General features: G+C 38.2%; 1 protein-coding gene across 1 annotated transcript in view; it reads right to left on the bottom strand.

Annotated features, from left to right (window-relative positions):
- The window catches only part of ENKUR (enkurin, TRPC channel interacting protein), a 37,882-nt gene extending 17,819 nt beyond the window's left edge, over positions 1 to 20,063 (bottom strand). The window contains exons 1-3 of the mRNA XM_005905238.3: positions 19,767 to 20,063; positions 11,091 to 11,236; positions 1,634 to 1,857 (exon numbers count right to left, since the gene is read on the bottom strand). Coding sequence (XP_005905300.1) covers positions 1,634 to 1,857; positions 11,091 to 11,236; positions 19,767 to 19,852 — 456 coding nt within the window. The 5' untranslated portion in view covers positions 19,853 to 20,063. The remainder of the gene's footprint in view (positions 1 to 1,633; positions 1,858 to 11,090; positions 11,237 to 19,766) is intronic.
- Between the last annotated feature and the right edge of the window lie 51 nt (positions 20,064 to 20,114).

The following is a 20,114-nucleotide window of genomic DNA, read 5'->3' as shown; positions in this document are numbered from 1 at the left end:
CTGGGATTTCTTTGGAAGGAATGATGCTAAAGCTGAAACTCCAGTACTTAGGCCACCTCATGTGAAGAGTTGACTCATTGGAAAAGACTCTGATGCTGGGAGGGATTGGGGGCAAGAGGAGAAGGGGACAACAGAGGATGAGATGGCTGGATGGCATCACTGACTCGATGGATGTGAGTCTGGGTGAACTCCGGGAGTTGGTGATGGACAGGGAGGCCCAGAGTGCTTCGATTCACGGGGTTGCAAAGAGTCGGACACGACTGAGCGACTGATCTGATCTGATCTAATTCTTAAATATACTAAGAACTGAAATTAAGGAAAACAACTGTAGTTTTCCTTTACTAAACTACATGTTGTTGTTCATTCCAAATTCTCTGTACTTTCACCATACTAGATTTGGACCAAATGCAGACTTCAGGGGAATGAGCATTGACAATCTAGAGAATTTGTTCAGTGAGAGCACTGTTTTTTAATTGAAGTAAAGGTGATTTACAATAGTATTATCAGTTTTAGGTGTACAACATAATGGTTCAAAATTTTTATAAATTATAGACTATATATACCATTTAAAGCTGTTTAAAAATGTTGGCTATATTTCCCTTGTAGCTTACTTGTTTAATATATCCTAGTAGCTTATTTATTTTATCCATACTAATTTGTACCTCTTAATCCCCTCTACTTTTCCACTTCCCACTGGTAACTATGAGTTTGTCAGAAAGCACCGTTAGTAATAATAGAATCTTTATGAATAATTTGAATATCAGGTCTTTTTAAAAATTACAGTAGTCAATTATATAACACTTTATTACTTGAAAATTTTCCCCATTCTGGTTTTAGCACTGAAAGCCCTGCATGTTGGGGAAAACTTAGTCCCGGGCAACTGGACAGCTGGTCATCCTATGAAAGATCTTCTCTTTTGGAAGCTAAGATGAACTATTGCAGTAATAGGAGAAAAAGGTGAAATTACTGAACCATAACTTTGAAGAGGTTTTTAATGTGAAGAAGCATTATCATCTTGAAATACTGCTAATACTTTAAATTATAGGCAACACTATGTGAAATGCTGAGTCTGGGTCTCTGTAGACAAAGTCAGTAAAGTATATACATGAAATTGCCATCTTAATTGATAGGGATATGTGACAAGTAAAGATATAAACAAATGATAATTATCTTATAAATAACCAAGTTTAGTGAATTTGTTCATTGTTTTTCGTGTACATTAGCTGTCAGCTTGCTAAAAGCTTACTATTAAGAGCTAACTAGCTAGTTGAGTGATAGATCAATCTATGCCAAATCTTCACCTTGAATTTTTTTTAAAAATTCTATTTTCTTTCTCTATTATTTTTATAATTTTTTATTAGAAGGTAATTGCTTTATAATACTGTGCTGATATCCACAATACTACTTAATTTTAAAACAAATTTTTATTGGAGTATAGTTGCTTGCAATGTTGTGTTTCTGTCTTATAGCAAAGTGAATCAGCTATGTGTTTACATATATCCCCTCTTTTGGGGATTTCCTTCCCATTAGGTCACCACAGAGCATCAAGTCAAGTTCTCTGTGCTATACAGTAGGTTCTCATTAGTTATCTATTTTATACATATCAGATTTTATTAATCTATCATAAGGCTACCTTTTTATTGATGTACTTTGGAACCAGTCCTGAAGTTTCAAGGTCATGCTTGTCTCCAGTTCTTTTGTCAACATAAATTGGTTTAGGCTTTTTAGCCACTCCCATAATGACATCAGCTGCATTTGTATTTATAAAATTTTTTTCACTCTGTATTCCCATGACTGGATGGTCAGTCCTCAATGGCACAGGTGGCTTTCTGCGCTCATTCCATTCAAACTTTTTTTCTGTTAGACATAACGTTTCCATTGTTAATGTTAAACCATAAACATGTCTACTCAGTACTATTTATAACATCCAGATATTTTACCATTAGTATATTAGAGTTGTATTAAAAATATATTCAAATATTTAAGGTAAAAATCAGTAATCACAAATGCAAAATATTAAATGTGAAATAATCAATATGTTGAAGAACAATATAAAAATCTAAGGGAAGAAAATAAACTCCCTAAATCATATGTGAGCTAATACATTTTTATTAGCTATTATGAAAATATTTTCTTATAAAGATTTCAACAAATATTTAGTTTGCCCATTGAAAAAGTTCAAAGAAACATGAAAACATTTTTCTGAGTACTTTCAATATTATGAATAATCATTTTCACAGGAAAGTTACTATAAAATCACAAAGTAAAGAAATCAAACTTGATGTATTGAAAGTCCAAGAATCTGTGAAATTTTTTGCAGATTATCATTACAATGATTATCATTGATTATTATTACAAGGCATAAAAATCATGTAATAGCTGTGCCTCCAACATGCATCTTAAGAAATAAAGATTACCAATACTGTTGAGGTTTCCTGTTCACTCCTCGCTGATTACATTTCACCTCCTTAAATAACTACTATCCAGAGTTTACCTTATTTCCCTATTCCACATTCTCTTAATTAGCAGATGAAACTGGCTGTTTCTACACAGTCTCTTTGACTTGACCATTCTGACTCACCTGTTTTGATACAGCCACATAGAAGTGGTTTGTCAAAAAGCTAAAATGTAAAATAATTACATTTTATTTCCCAGAACCAAAGGCAACAACTATCTTGACAAAACCTTACTCAAATCTTAACCCCAAACACAACTACTAGGTACTTTGTCTTTATTCATTTCTGTACTGTTTGAACTTTTAAATCATTTTATATAACCTTTATTATAAGAAAAAAAACAGTATTTTATTATTAAAGGTCTATGAAATGGATTGATCTCTTGTTATGGGCTGAATTGTGTCCTGACCCCCATATTCATATGTTGAAGCCCTAAAGCCCAGTACCTCAGAACGGTACTGTAGATGAACATAGTTTTAAAGAGGGATTTAAGTTAAAATGAAGGCATCAGGGTGCTACTGCTGCTGCTGCTAAGTCGCTTCAGTCGTGTCCGACTCTGTGCGACCCCATAGATGTCAGCCCACTAGGCTCCTCCTTTCCTGGGATCCTCCAGGCAAGAATACTGTAGTGGGTTGCCATTTCCTTCTCCAATGCATGAAAGTGAAAAGTGAAAGTGAAGTCGCTCAGTAGTGCCCGACTCTTAGCGACCCCATGGACTGCAGCCTACCAGGCTCCTCCATCCATGGGATTTTCCAGGCAAGAGTACTGGAGTGGGGTGCCATTGCCTTCTCCACGAATGATCTCCTTATAAAAGGAGGAAATTCGGACACAAACACAGAAGGAAGACCATGTGAAGACACAGGGAGAAGATAGCTATCTAGAAGCCAAGAAGAGAGGTCTCAGAAGAAATGAACCCTGTAAATATCTTGATGGTGTTTTTGTTTGTTATTGGCTGCACCTTGAGGCATGTGGGATTTGTTTCTCCGACCAGGGATTGAACCCATAATCCCTACAATGGAAGCACAGAGTCCTAACCACTGGACTGTCACATAATTCCGGGAAACACCCTGATCTTCGATGCTAGCTCTCAGAATTGTGACAAAATAAATTTCTACTTAAGCTACTCCATGGGGCTTTCCAAGCGGCAGTAGTGGTAAACAATCCACCTGCTAATGCCGGAGACAGTAAGAGACATAGGTTCGATCTGGGCTGGGAAGATCCCCTGGAGAAGGAAATGGCAACCCACTCCAGTATTCTTGCCTGGAGAGTCCCATGCACAGAGGCGCCTGGAGGGCTACAGTCCATAGCGTCTCAAAGAGTCAGACATGACTGAAGCAGCTTAGCACGCACATACTCGTTAGGGTAGCAGCCCTGCTGCTGCTGCTGCTAAGTCACATCAGTCGTGTCCGACTCTGTGCGACCCCGTAGACGGCAGCCCACCAGGCTCCCCCATCCCTGGGATTCTCCAGGCAAGAACACTGGAGTGGGTTGCCATTTCCTTCTCCAGTCCATGAGAGTGAAAAGTGAAAGTGAAGTCGCTCAGTCGTGTCCGACTCTTAGCGACCCCATCGACTACAGCCTACCAGGCTCCTTTGTCCATGGGATTTTCAAGGCAAGAGTACTGGAGTGGGGTGCCATTGCCTTCTCCTAGCAAACCAATATACCCCTGATAATTCTATACCCCCCACAAATATTATATAGGAAGCTTTCAATATTCACTTAGTCATTGATTCATGCAATATGTTTTTGCTGAATACTATGTTCCCAGGTACTGCTCTAGGAACTGTGGGTACAGCAGTGAACAAAGGACACAAAGCCCCCTTTCTGATGGAGTTTACATGATAGTGGGGGATGGAAAAATGTAATGTGTAGACTACGATGTATGTATTTGCTTGAACAATATGTAAAACTGTTTCTTGTTCTTGACCTACAAAAATAGTTATCTTCTTCCTATTTAACATACTACTGAGATGTTGTGAATTGTCAGAAATTGAATTGTGGAGTTCTTACAAAGCCTGGAGCAGAGAATAAACCTGTTACAACCCAAATATTTCCCATCTACTAAAACAGACTCATTGGAAAAGACTCTGATGCTGGGAGGGATTGGGGGCAGGAGGAGAAGGGGACGACAGAGGATGAGATGGCTGGATGGCATCACTGACTCAATGGACGTGAGTCTGAGTGAACTCCGGGAGTTGGTGATGGACAGGGAGGCCTGGCGTGCTGTGATTCATGGGGCTGCAAAGAGTCGGACACAACTGAGCGACTGAACTGAACTGAACTGAAACATACCCAAGTAAGGATGGTATAACCATTTTGCCTAAAAAGCCAGAGGCTTTAAAAAAAATTAATTTATCTGTTTTAATTGGAGGCTAATTACTTTATAATATTGTAGTGGTTTTTGCCATACATTGACATGAATCAGCCACGGGTGTACATGTGTTCCCCATCCTGAACCCCCCTCCCACCTCCCTCCCTATCCCATCCCTCAGGGTCATCCCAGTGCACCAGCCCTGAGCACCCTGTCTCATGCATCGAACCTGGACTGGCGATCTTTTTCACATATGATAATATACATGTTTCAATTCTATTCTCTCAAATCATCCCACCCTTGCCTTCTCCCACAGAGTCCAAAAATCTGTTCTTTACATCTGTGTCTCTTCTGCTGTCTCACATATAGGGTCATTGTTATCATCTTTCTAAATTCCAAATATATGTGTTAATATACTGTATTGGTGTTTTTCTTTCTGACTTACTTCACTCTGTATAATAGGCTCCAGTTTCATCCACCTCATTAGAACTGATTCAAATACATTCTTTTTAATAGCTGAGTAATTAGTCCATTGTGTATATGTACCAAACTTCTTTATCCATTCATCTGCCAATGGACATCTAGGTTGCTTCCATCTCCTGGCTATTGTAAACAGTGCTGCGATGAACATCGGGGTACATGTGTCTCTTTCAACTCAAAACCAGAGGCTTTTATAAGTTCACATGAGAAATATTTAGAAGCCAAATTTAATTATGAGTTGAAAGTGCATGCAGATGACTTCCTTAACTAAAGCTTTAGAAATGCATTTAAGAGGCAAAAGTGAATTCTCAGAAAATAAAGCAACAGTTTAGGAAGACTGATAACTCATTCTTAGTTGAGTAAGTCAGATAAGGCAATGGCACCCCACTACAGTACTCTTGCCTGGAAAATCCCATGGATGGAGGAGCCTGGTAGGCTGCAGTCCATGGGGTCGCTAAGAGTCAGGCACGACTGAGTGACTTCACTTTGACTTTTCACTTTTATGCCTTAGAGAAGGAAATGGCAACCCACTCCAGTGTTCTTGCCTGGAGAATCCCAGGGACGGGGGAGCCTGGTGGGCTGTGTCTATGGGGTCGCACAGAGTTGGACACGACTGAAGTGACTTAGCAGCAGCAGCAGTTGAGTAAGTAAATTATAAATCTTCCTTTGTGGTTGTGCGCTGGATGAAGCCTAAAGCCTACCCCCATCTTACTGTATGGTGTATCTACCTAAGCATCATCTCGTCTATCAACACAAGAGTGGAGGATGGCAATGGGGCTGCTGCTTCGTCGCTCAGGCATGTCTGACTCTTTGCAGACAATGTGGGGAGGTTTGGAAAAAGGGGTGAGGATGTCTAGTCACAAATTATTCCCCCTGATATCTATATTCTCTACGACCACAATTGACTGCCAAATCCGAAAGCCAAATGATTTGGTTTCTTTCTAGGCTTCCCTGATAGCTCAGCTGGTAAAGAATTTGCCTACAATGCAGGAGACCCCGGTTCGAATCCTGGGTCAGGAAGAGCTGCTGGAGAACAGATAGGCTACCCACTCCAGTATTTTTGGGCTCCCCTGGTGGCTCAACTGGTAAAGAATCCACCTGCAGTGTCGGAGGTGGATTCGATCCCTGGGGTGGGAAGATCCATGGAGAAGGGAACGGCTACTCACTCCAGTGTTCTGGCCTGGAGAATTCCAGGGACTGTATAGTCCATGGGGTGGCAAAGAGTCAGACACAACTGAGCAATTCTGACTTTCACTTTTCACTTTAGGCTATAACAAAATTGCAATATCAACAGGGTCTCGTAGTCATGCAGATGTTCCACTACTTGAATTCAGAGAAATGTTCATATACCTTGTAGGTATTTTTCAGTGTGTCTAGGAAGTTACTGTGTTCAAAATGGCAGTATATGCACAAAGAGACTGGTAGCTGTTTGGCCTATGTTACCTAAAACGTTGTTTCACCGCATGGGCTTTTATTTTATCTTATTTTGATGGACCTTTAAAGCTCTTGTAAAACCCCAAATTTTTTATTCTTAAGGCCAATGAATTTTTGTGTTTGTTTTACCTTATAACATTTCATGCAAAGATGAAATGGTATGGGCCTAAGAGAAGCAGAAGATATTAAGAAAAGGTGGCAAGAATACACAGAAGAACTATACAAAAAAGATCCTCACGACCCAGATGATGATGATGTGATCACTCACCTAGAGCCAGACATACTGCAATGTGAAGTCAAGTCGGCCTTAGGAAGTATCACTAAGAACAAAGCTAGTGGAGGTGATGGAATTCCAGTTGAGCTCTTTCAAATGCTAAAAGATGATGCTGTGAAAGTGCTGCATTCAATATGTCAGCAAATCTGGAAAACTCAGCAGTGGCCACAGGACTGGAAAAGGTCAGTTTTCATTCCAATCCCAAAGAAAGGCAATGCCAAAGAATGCTCAAACTACCACACAATTGCACTCATCTCACACGCTAGTAAAGTAATCCTCAAAATTCTCCAAGCCAGGCTTCAGCAATCGTGAACCGTGAACTTCCAGAGGTTAAAGCTGGTTTTAGAAAAGGCAAAGGAACCAGAGATCAAATTGCTAACATCTGCTGGATCATTGAAAAAGCAAGCGAGTTCCAGAAAAACATCTACTTCTGCGTTATTGACTACGCCAAAGCTTTTGACTGTGTGGATCACAATAAACTGTGGAAAATTCTTAAAGAGATAGGAATACCAGACCACCTGACCTGCCTCTTGAGAAACCTGTATGCAGGTCAGGAAGCAACAGTTAGAACTGGACATGAACAACAGACTGGTTCCAAATAGGCAAGGAGTACATCAAGGCTGTACATTGTCATCCTGCTTATTTAACTTCTATGCAGAGTACATCATGAGAAACGCTGGGCTGGAAGAAGCAAAAGCTGGAATCAAGATTGCCGGGAGAAATATCAATAACCTCCGATATGCAGATGATAACACCCTTACGGCAGAAAGTGAAGAGGAACTAAAAAGCCTCTTGATGAAAGTGAAAAGGGAGAGTGAAAAAGTTGGCTTAAAGCTCAACATTCAGAAAACTAAGGTCATGGTATCCAGTCCCATCACTTCATAGCAAATAGATGGAGAAACAGTGGAAACAGTGTCAGACTTTATTTTGGGAGGCTCCAAAATCACTGCAGACGGTGATTGCAGTCATAAAATTAAAAGACGCTTACTCCTTGGAAGGAAAGTTATGACCAACCTAGACAGCATATTAAAAAGCAGAGACATTACTTTGTCAACACAGGTCCGTCTAGTCAAGGCTATGGTTTTTCCAGTGGTCATGTATGGTTGTGAGGTTGGACTGTGAAGAAAGCTGAGTGCCGAAGAATTGATGCTTTTGAACTGTGGTGTTGGAGAAGACTCTTGAGAGTCCCTTGGACTGCAAAGAGATCCAACCAGTCCATCCTAAAGGAGATCATTCCTGGATGTTCATTGGAAGGACTGATGTTGAAGCTGAAATTCCAATACTTTGGCCCCCTGATGTGAAGCGCTGACTCATTTGAAAAGACCCTGATGTTGGAAAAGATTGAAGGCAGGAGGAGAAGGGATGACAGAGGATGAGATGGTTGGATGGCATCACCGACTCAATGGACGTGAGTTTGGGTGAACTCTGGGAGTTGGCGATGGACAGGGAGGCCTGGCGTGCTGCAGTTCATGGGGTCGCAAAGAGTCGGACATGACTGAGTAACTGAACTGAACTGAACTACCTTATAATGTTTATAAGAGGAGAGACAGACTTCATCTCTTTTTTCTTATTTGAAACTTAGGATTTACAGTTTGGTAGTTGTGCTATGTAATATGCTTAACTTTGGTGAGTATTCATAAGGACTCAAGTAATATCACTGGTCCTAAGGCACTTAAGGAATTAAATTCTATTTTAAGATTTTCCAGTATTCTTGAGTGGCTGTGCATTGCAAAATAACACTCGAGGAAAAGACAAGAGACTTTCAAAGACCTGAATTTAAACATTAATATTGTATTTTCATACTTGCTTCTTCCATCTTTCCTAATAATGCCCTCATCCTTTATCATGGCATATGGATTATGAGAGGATTGTGGGACACAAACCATTGCCATAGGGAGAAGGAGTCACATTTTTGTCAAAAGGTGATACCCTCACTGGGCTTGACATACTGTGTTAGTTCTTTGATCCAAGAAGATGGGAAGAGGCTAACTTTTTAAAAGACATAGACTCATTGCCCTCTTGTGTTTATTACCCAAAACCAGCAGGGAAGACATACTCAAGATGGGAAGAAGCTGCTTCATGCATACTTGTCACAAATCCTTTTTCATCTATTCTCCACTTTTCTAATGGCCTTTCCCCCAATATCCATGTGCTTTATGATCACAACTGACTACATCATTTGTGAGGCCCAGCACAAGATGAAAATGTGGGACTCCTTGATAAAAAGTTATTAGGAATTTCAAGATGACAAAAGCAGAGCATTAAACCAAGTGTGGGATCCTTTGAAGCATGGGGCCCAGGGTGGCTGCACAGGTAGCATGCCCAAGAAACTGATTCTCATTCAGGAAGCCTCTTCCATTACATCCAGTTCTTTCATTGTCCTAATGGTCTTCGAGATCTGAGAAATTTAAAGCCCCATACTCAAAGCTAAAATGAGACTGGTCATTGCTTTGACAACTGATAGCAATGGTTGTATTTTCATTTCCTGGAAAAAAGACTAGATAAGGTTCAGAGGCCAAGCAATTTTGCCCATTTGGGGTTTAGAACTCTTATAATTGTTGCTTGTTATTGATGTCATATGGATAGATCTGAAGATGATGGGTGGTGCTCGAGGTGGGGCTTTATCATATAGTCCAAGATATAGTTCAAGATGCTTACACCTTCAAAAGGAAAGTCTTTGGGGAAGGAAATTTAGCATTCTCTACTCTCTTTTTCTGGGAAATAGACGGGGAAACAGTGGTAACAGTGTCAGACTTTATTTTTTGGGGCTCCAAAGTCACTGCAGATGGTGACTGCAGCCATGAAATTAAAAGACGCTTACTCCTTGGAAGGAAAGTTATGACCAACCTAGACAGCATATTCAAAAGCAGAGACATTACTTTGCCAACAAAGGTTTGTCTAGTCAAGGCTATGTTTTTCCTGTGGTCATGTATGGATGTGAGAGTTGGACTGTGAAGAAGGCTGAACGCCGAAGAATTGATGCTTTTGAAGTGTGGTGTTGGAGAAGACTCTTGAGAGTCCCTTGGACTGCAAGGAGATCCAACCAGTCCATTCTGAAGGAGATCAGCCCTGGGATCTCTTTGGAAGGAATGATGCTAAAGCTGAAACTCCAGTACTTTGGCCAACTCATGCGAAGAGTTGACTCATTGGAAAAGATTCTGATGCTGGGAGGGATTGGGGGCAGGAGGAGAAGGGGATGACAGAGGATGAGATGGCTGGATGGCATCACTGACTTGATGGACATGAGTCTAGGTGAACTCCGGGAGTTGGTGATGGACAGGGAGGCCTGGCATGCTGCGATTCATGGTGTCGAAAAGAGTAGGACACGACTGAGCAACTGAACTGAACTGACTCTCTTTTTCTACTACATAGTGGGGTTTTTGAGAATTTTTTAAAATACATTTTTTCATTGTAGTGGATTTGTAATATTATAAATAACAGGTATACAATATAGTGATTCAGAATTTTTAAAGGTTATACTCCATTTATAATTACTATAAAATTTGACTGTATCACTTGTTATACAATGTATCATTGTATCTTATTTTATACATAATAATTTGAACCTCTTAATCCCCTATTTTATTGCCTCTCCTTTCCCTCTTCTCACTGGTAACCACTAGTTTACTCTGTTTGCTTCTTTTTTGTTATATTTACCAGTTTGTTTTCTTTTATATTCTACATATAAGTGACATCAAAAAGTTTACATCTTTGACTTATTTCCCTTAGTATAATACCCTCCAAGTCCATCCATGTTGCTGCAAATGGCAATAGTTCATTCTTTTTTTATGGTTGAGTGGGCTGCCGTCTATGGGGTCGCACAGGGTAGGACACGACTGAAGCCACTTAGCAGCAGCAGCAGCAGTATTGCATTGTATACATATACCACAACTTCTTTATCCATTAATCTGCTGATGGGCACTTAGGTTGCTTCCATGTCTTGACTAAATAATGCTGCTAGGAATACTACGGTGAACGTACTATATTCCTGATTTCTGCTTTTTCCTAGCCTCTAAAATTCTGTTTAATATGAGCTAAAGTTGTTATTACTGTGAACATTTAATATTCACAGACAAGATAATTGTAGTTAAATTACCCGTAAACACTTTTAAAATTAAAAAGTGATAAAACCTACTGGGTGGTAGAATTTTTTCCTTTGAGTGTTTCTTCAGGAAATCCTTTGGAGAAGGTACTTCAAGTTTTGCTGGTCCCATAGTTTTCATCGCAGTTTTAAATTTTTGCATGTCATCTTTTACAGTTGCTTTAAAAATTGATACATACCTAAAAATAAAAAAAAAACTGTAGCATGTATATCTTTAATAGAAACCATATAAAGTTTTCAAAAGGATATACACATTTCTAACTTACATATAGCTATATTCTATATTCTATAATATATATTTATATTCAATTGGAGATAGCCATTAAGCATAATTATCTGAGCCCTGTCCATCAGGCTTACGCAAGCTAGATTAAAGTTTTACTCTAATAAAACAGTGCCAGGATAAAGATGATCATAGTATTTACTTACTACTCTTTGACCATCTGTAGCATTTATAATGATGTAACCTCTCCCATTTCTGATATTGGTAGTATGTCTCTCCTCTCTCTCTCTTTTGTTCTTTTTCTTTTGCTTATAAGTCTTCTCTAATGTTCACATTTGCCATTTCAATGATTTCTGCACTGATCATTATTATAGCTCATTATTTGGAGTTTTTTCTCTTTAAGTTTCTTAAGGTACAATTTTAGCTATTTGACTTTGAACATATATACTTATATGTGTTTCCTGAGAAATCTGTATGCAGGTCAAGAAGCAACAGTTAGAACCAGACATGGAACAACAGACTGGTTCCAAATTGGGAAAAGAGTATGTCAAGGTTGTATATTGTCACCCTGCTTATTTAACTTATATGCAGAGTACATCATGCAAAATGCTGGGCTGGATGAAGCACAAGCTGGAATCAAGATTGCCAGGAGAAATATCAGCAATCTCAGATGCAGATGGCAGAAAGCGAAGAAGAACTAAAGAGCCTCTTAATGAAAGTGAAAGAGAAGAGTAAAAAAGCTGGCTTAAAACTCAACATTCAAAAAATCATGGCATCTCGTCCCATCACTTCATAGCAAGCAGATGGGGAAACAATGGAAACAGTGAGAGACTTTATTTTGGGGGGGCTCCACAATCACTGCAGATGGTGACTGCAGCCATGAAATTAAAAGACGCTTGCTCCTTGGAAGAAAAGCTATGACCAACCTAGACAGCATATTAGAAAGGAATGCATTTGAGTCAGTTCTAATGAGGTGAATGAACCTAGAGCCTATTATACAAAGTGAAGTAAGTCAGAAAGAGAGATAAATATTATACTGTAATATATATATACAGAATCTAGAAAAATCGTACTGAAGAATTTATTTACTGGGCAGCAACGGAGAAACAAACAGAAAATAGACTTATGGACATGGAGAGAGGGGAGGAGAGGGTGAGATGTATGGAAAGTGTAACATGGAAACTTACATTACCATATGTAAAATAGATAGCCAACGGGAATTTGCTGTATGACTCAGGAAACTCAAACAGGGGCTCTGTATCAATCTAGAGGAGTGAGATAGGAGGAAGGTTCAAAAGGGAGGGGATATATTGTATACCTATGGCTGATTCATGTTGAGATTTGACAGAAAACAACAAAATTCTGTAAAGCAATTATCCTTCAATAAAAAAATCAATAAATTAAAAAAAAAAGCAGAGACATTATTTCACCAACAAAGGTCTGTCTAGTCAAAGCTATGGTTTTTCCAGTAGTCATGTATGGATGAGAGAGTTGGACTATAAAGAAAGCTGAGTGCCACAGAATTGATACTTTTGAACTGTGGTGTTGGAGAAGACTTTTGAGAGTCCCTCCAATCACTCCATCCTAAAGGAAATCAGTTCTGAATATTCATTGGAAGGACTGATGCTGAAGCTGAAACTCCAATACTGTGGCCACCTGATGCGAAGCACCGTCTCATTAGAAAAGACCCAGATGCTGAGAAAGATCGAAGGTGGAAAGAGAAGGGGATGACAGAGGATGAGATGGTTGGATGACATCACTGACTCGATGGACGTGAGTTTGAGCAAGATCTGGGAGTTGGTGACGGACAGGGAAGCCTGGTGTGCTGGAGTCTATGGGGTTGCAAAGAGTTGGACACAACTGAGTGACTGAAATGACTTATCTAATAGAAGACAAAAATTCCCTCTAGGCATTGCTTCATAGCTGCATAGCACAAATTTTGATATGATATGCTTCCATTTGCATTCGGCTCAAAAACCTTTTAAATCCCCTTCTGATGTCTTCTTTGTGTTAGAAGTTTGTTTAGATGTGTTATGCTTGTTTGGGGACTTTCCAGATACCTCTCTGATTTCCAATTAATTTCTATCATGGTTAAAAAAATATAGTTTGTAAAATTTCAATCCTTTAAAGTTTTTTGACACTTGTTTTATGACACAAAGCACATTCTATCTTGGTAAATGTTCTATATACACTGGAAAAGGAAGTGTATATAGAACTTTTGACCACTATTCAACAACTGCCGCTATTGGCTGGAGTGTTCTATAACTGACAGGACAAAACAGGTTGGATACTATTTTCAAGTGTTCTAATAATCATTGAAAGAGAGATGTTGAAATCTCTGATTACAATTGTGGATTTATTTCTTCTTTTAGTTCTGTCAGCTTTTGCTTCATGTATTTTGAAGCTCCTAGGTACACAGCCTTTAGAATTAGCATACCTTCTTAAAAAACTGATCACTTCATTATTAGAAAGTAATACTCTTTATCCCTCTTAAAATTCTATAGTCTAAAATCTACTGTTTGATATTAATATAACCAATCCAGTATTCCTTTATGATAATACAATATTTGTCTATTCTTTGAGTTTTTTTCTGTGTCTTTATTTTTTAAGGGGGTTTTCAATAGCACCCCACTCCAGTACTCTTGCCTGGAAAATCCTATGGACGGAGGAGCCTGGTGGGCTGCAGTCCATGGGGTCGCTGAGGGTTGGATACGACTGAGCAACTTCACTTTCACTTTTCACTTTCACGCACTGGAGAAGGAAATGGCAACCCACTCCAGTGTTCTTGCCTGGAGAATCCCAGGGACGACAGAGCCTGGTGGGCTGCCATCTGTGGGGTAGCACAGAGTTGAACACGACTGAAGTGACTTAGCAGCAGCTTATGGAGAACACAGAATTTTTATCCTTTCTAACAGTTTCATAATTGTTTGGACTACTGACATTTAATGTGATTTTTTAAAATGTATTTGTATTTAAAATTTCCATCTTGCTATTGTTTTCTACATATCCCATTGCTGGTTCTTCCTTATTTTGTGCTGTCTTTTGTTTTTATTTTGTAGAAGTTCTAAGGTTTACAATATATGTTTACCTCATCACAGTCTACCTTCAAGTATTATTATACTACAAGTATTATTATACTACAGGATATAAGAACCTCACAAAAGCTTCTACCCCTCCCCCATCTTTATCCTAGGGTTCTATGAGTGTTATAAAACCTGTAATTCATTGTGGTTATTTTCCCCTTAAAAACCTAAGTATATTGTAACGAAATTTAAAAAGAAAAAAAAAAACTAACATTTACCCATCTGTGTGTGTGTGTGTATGCTCAGTTGGGTTCGACTCTTTGTGACCCTATGGGCTGTAGCCCACCAGGCTCCTCTGTCCATGGGATTCTCCAGGCAAGAATACTGGAGTGGGTTGCCCTTTCCTCCTACAGGGGATTTTCCTGACCCAGGGATCAAACTCTTGTCTCCTGTGACACCTGCATTGGCAGGTAGATTCTTTTACCATCGAGTCACCTGGGAAGCCATATTTACCATTTTATGTAATCTTTATGTCATTGTGCAAATCCAAATTTCCAGCTCATACCACTTTCTTGTGCATTATGGACTTTTAAAACTTCTGGCTTCCTGTGTTTTCTGATGAAATATTTGCTGACCTTCCTTCTTCCTCTGTATGCAATGTTTCTTTTTTCCTTGGCTGTTTTTAGTATTTTTCTCTTTATTACTGGTTTTAGGAAAGTTTATGTTAATTCCCCTTGGAATGGTTTCCCTCTTCTCTTCTTACAACTCCTCCTTTTCCCTCTTGGGGTTCATAATGATTCTTTGATTTGTAGATTTAAAGATCTCATTAATTTTATAAAAATTTTGACCACTATTCAAATATTTCTTCTTTATCTGTCTACTCTCCTTCTGGGATCCTAATTACACTTGTGTTAGGTTGCTTGATGTGGTCAACAGCTCACTGATTCTGTATTCCTTTTCAGTTTTTTTCCCCTCTCATTTTCATTTTGTGTTGTTTTATGTCTTTAAATCCAAAAATATTTTTTTCTTCAGTGTCTTAGCTATTATCCCCATTCAGTATACTATTTTCATTTTAGACATAGTATTATTTATGTATTCAACTTAATTTTTTTATCCTTCTATTTCTATGTCTTGCTCATGTTTTCATCTGCATTTGGAACACATGAAAATATTTTAAATAGTGGTTTTAATGTTCTTGTCTACTAATTCTCTGATATTGTTTCTTTGTCTGTTTGTATTGACTGATTTTTCTCTTGGTTATACATATTATATTTCTGGGACTAGAAACTTTTAGTCCAGTTCTAAGTCGGTCCTACTTCCTGGTACAGCACTCAATCCCCTGTATCTTATGAGATTCACTCTGGTTGGTGGGAACATAAACTTTATCTGGCTCTGCTGCTTTCTGTTGGTTATTTCTCTGGCCTTGGTAGTTTCATCATACATGTGGACTGTCAACCAAAGACATCAGGGAAATCCTCCTGTATACTTCCATAATTTTCTATCTATGCAGTTCTCTCCTCTACAGTACTCTGTGCTATGAATTGTATATGGCTTGACCTCCTCAAGGAGAAGGAAATGGCAACCCACTCCAGTACTCTTGCCTGGAGAATCCCATGGATGGAGGAGCCTGGTGGGCTACAGTCCATGGGGTCGCAAAGAGTCGGACATGACTGAGCGACTTCCCTTTGACCTCAAATTCTGAATCCTGTCACTTTAACTCAGTGAAACTGCTGAATTTTGTTTTAATTTCTCTTTCCTGAACTTTTGTCTGGAGATTTTCTCCAGGGAGAATATTGGGACAATTGTAGGTCTTGTTTCCCTTCACTTAGGGATGACCGTTCTGTGCTGCTTATTGTTCAGTGTCTAAAAAACCATTGTTTTACATATATTTTCCTGGTGTTTTAATTGCTTAAGGTGAGAGGGTAAATTCCATTCTTGATTGGAAGCAGAAATTCAGCTACACCACTTTTAGTAACTTGTATTCTCACCTTACTATGTAGATAAGTTTGTGTGGAGAAACATTAAATTTTTTCTTGCTTTTAGAAGACTTTCCTCAACTTTGAACTCAATGGCTAGGAATTAATTACAGTCCAAAATGAATGAGCACATTAGATACCTTCAAGAAGTAATGTTCAATCCAAATCTGTGCCTTCAAATTCCCATGGAAACTGGAATTAGCATATATGATCTGACTAATCACCTTTTTTGAGGTAAAAAGGAGTGTGTATACTCACCTTTTTAAAAATTGCATCTTGTGATTCATTCCACTATTTTGTGTGTGAACTGAAAGCTTACCATGTCATAGAAAATAAGATATTTTATTCTATATGAATAATAACTTTTTCCAAATTACAAATTTTTAAAATGATGAAACTAATATAATGGTGTATGTCAATTATATCTCAATAACACAAGAATAAAGATCTATTAATAGGTTCCATTAATCTCAATTTTCCAAAAAAATTTTTATATATCTATGTATGAGTTGTAACTTGATTTTAACTTGATAGTGTGATTTCTTTTCATAATTAATATATGTAAAACTTACACTTTTTTTTGAATGAAAGATTTTTTCAATGCTATAGTGCTTTACAATTTTCAAATCATGCAAGTTTCACCCACATTTCATATAATTCCATAACAACCCTTTTGCCCTACCCTTGTATCCCCCTTCTCCCTGCCCCCCACCCCCACTGGTAACCACTAGTTTGTTCTTTTTATCTGTGAATCTGCTTCTTTTTTGTTTTCACTACTTTGTTGTATTTTTTAGACTCTACATTTAAGTGACGCCACAGTATTTGTCTTTCTCTGACTTATTACACAAAAAATAATGCTCTCCAAATCCATACATGTTGCTGCAAATGGCAAAATTCCATGTTTTTTTATAACTGAGTAGCAATCCATTGCATGTATATGTGTGTATATACATATACACACATCTTCTTTATCCATTCAGCTATTGATGAACACTGAGCTTGCTTCCATTACACTTTCAATAGTTGCATTTGATTCCATTTTCTAGATGGTGTGGTTTTATTGTAAAGATCTAGGGGTGACTCAGACAACTGGTCCTACTTTTTTATTACATGTGGGCTAAAGTTGTCATATTCAATAAACATACCATACTTATATTTTCTTGCCAATAGTCATGATATATTTAGTCATATTAAGTCTTTAGATAAACATTTCCATGGCAATTTATTTGAAATAGACCAAAAGTTGGTACAATCTGATGTTTCATTGAGTTTTTTTTTTAATTCTATTCGACTAGATGAACATCTGGTTAACTACTGCTATATGCTTGTTTTGTTTTAAAATTTCAGGCCAATATTATTACAGCACTTCTTAATCGTGTAGAACTTTAGACTGCTCATAGCTCACAGTTCAACTGGAAGAGGGTGTCCTTCATCCCACTTTGATTTCATATATCCATTTTCTAAATTCTCATTTAGCATCTGCATCTCTCATTAAGGTTTTCAACGATGTATGGTTTTATTGTTAACCAACACTTTAATGTTTATCTGTCAGTTCCCCAAGGAGACTGGAATCTCTGAGGTATGGGAGATCAGGTACCATCAATTGTGGTTTCCCCAAGGAATCTGCCTCTTTGTGAAAGCTGAACAATCATCTTCAAGACTTGCAAAGAGCTGCAGTGAACTTTCTTGAAACTGGGTATATAACTCAGTGATGCAAAGACTCATAGCTTAATATATTTCTTTCTTAGTAAGAATTCTTACTACTAATAAGGGAATTGGCTAAGGGTGATTGTGTTACTGTGAGGGCAATTTGTGTTACAGTGGAGACAGAGAATTGGTTAAAAGTTTTATTATGCTCTGTTTTTTATAAATTAGTGTCTTGCAAGCACGACATCTTATCGAATTAAAAACTCCTCTTGGTTGTTGCTGGCAGTGTAGGTTGACTTTACCCTAACACAAAGAGTTCTCTGGCATCACATTTGGATGCCTTCTATTCTTTTCACCATAAGTTAGTTTTTCCTACTTATTTCTTCAGAGTAAACCAAGGAGTTTGAGCTGTCACTGCAACATTACCCAAGGGTGATATTACACATTTGCCAACTAAATAAAGATTTTTCCTATAAAATTTCTTGAAAAAGCCACCTAGACACAGTAAAGCTTTTTAAATTTACCAATAAACAAAACACCTATTTAATAAACTATCTTAACATTCAAATTCAGGATTCTATGAAAAATATAATCTGCCAGTGGGTTACAGAGGAGGAGCTTTTATCTTGTACAATATACAGGAATTTTTGATTAAAACTCCATTCAGCAATAGTTAATTTGAACACTTCTCATAAACTCTGAAACTGTACCAAATCTTACTTTGAATTCCTATTTCCAATCTCTACTAGATTTTGAGAAGTTAATGGAAAACAAAATAGGTATTGGTCTGGTTAAAAAAAAGATACTCAGGCTTAAAAATGAAGGATCTGTCCACCTGTTGAAGATGTTAGGCACTCCAAGTAATTACTAAAAAAGAAAACTGACAATTAAGATCTGAAAGACCTTAAAGATTATCCAGTTTATGTAATTTTTTTTACAGATCAGAAAACAAATTTTAATAATGTATTCGAGATCACAAAACCAATCAGTTGCAGAGCCTAATTTTTTTGTTTTTAGCCCAGTGTGCTTTCAATGTAGTTTTGACTTGGAACAAGAAAAAGGAGAAAGATAAAGCTGCAAAATCCTAGAAGGAATGAGATTTTCCCTATTCTTTACCTTCTTTTGTCCCCAGAGATTTAAGTAAGTGCTAAGTTCCAGGTGAGTAACTGACAGGTTTACTGTCTGGTACCTTTTTGAAAATGTGGGGAGCTAAAGGGGTCCTAACACCTATATAAAAATCTTAACTCTATCACATATTTTTGGGTCTCTGTCAATCCATTCTTCTTTATATCAACTATCAGATCAAAAGAAGACCTTAGGCACTATCTTGTGCATTTGTTTCATCAATCAAAAAAAAGAGAGAGAGGCTCAGAAACAGAAATTTATATTTGACAATACTCGGGAAAAAATGGGTATTATCTTTCTTTAGAGAAAGCAGTGGTGTAGTCAGAAACAAAAGTGAATTCCTGAAACAAGATATCAAGTATCCTAATGCAGGATAATAAAATTGTGACTTCTCTTTTTTCAACACTAAGATATTTCAGGCTATGTTGCATACCATATCACACACGTACAATTAACTTACAATTACACACGTATGAACAAGAGGCTGACATAAGAAAATGGCTCTCTCACAGCACTGGTCCACCATCTCCCTGAATTATGAAGAGCTAAATACTTATATTTCGCAACTCCTTCTTTAAGAAGCTATCACCCAAGACTACTTCACTGAGATAGAAATAATCTCGTTTTGAAAGTCATACGACGCTTACTTAATCCTGAAATGGGACAATTCTTCTCCATTCTTGTTTCAAGTGATAATCGTTGCTTACGCACATACCTAGGAGGCTGTGGAGGCTCCTTCCAGTCACTGGGTATGAGGTTATAAATGCTCTCAGAAGGGCCCGTTGGATCCATGGCCACCATACGAGTCCTGAAAACTACTTAGCTTTTTTCTCACTATAGCAATATCTCCATCCCTTTCTTCACAGCTTGTCCTTTCCTCTCCTACCCTCTTGCCTTCTCAAGGAACGAACGTTTCTTTCACGCAATTTCCCCGCGACCTCTTCTTCGAGTCCTCTCTCGGCAAGAAAGTAAAATACCCCTTCTACGACTCTTGGGCTAGCTTAGCGTTGTTGACAGCACGACTGCCGTGGAAACAGTAACTAGGCAACGAGGAAGTGGCGTC

Source organism: Bos mutus, chromosome 13 (genome assembly GCF_027580195.1).
Source record: "Bos mutus isolate GX-2022 chromosome 13, NWIPB_WYAK_1.1, whole genome shotgun sequence".
Lineage (NCBI taxonomy): Eukaryota > Metazoa > Chordata > Mammalia > Artiodactyla > Bovidae > Bos > Bos mutus.
Note: the sequence above shows the minus strand (reverse complement) of the source record. Positions and strands in the feature narration are given on the sequence as shown.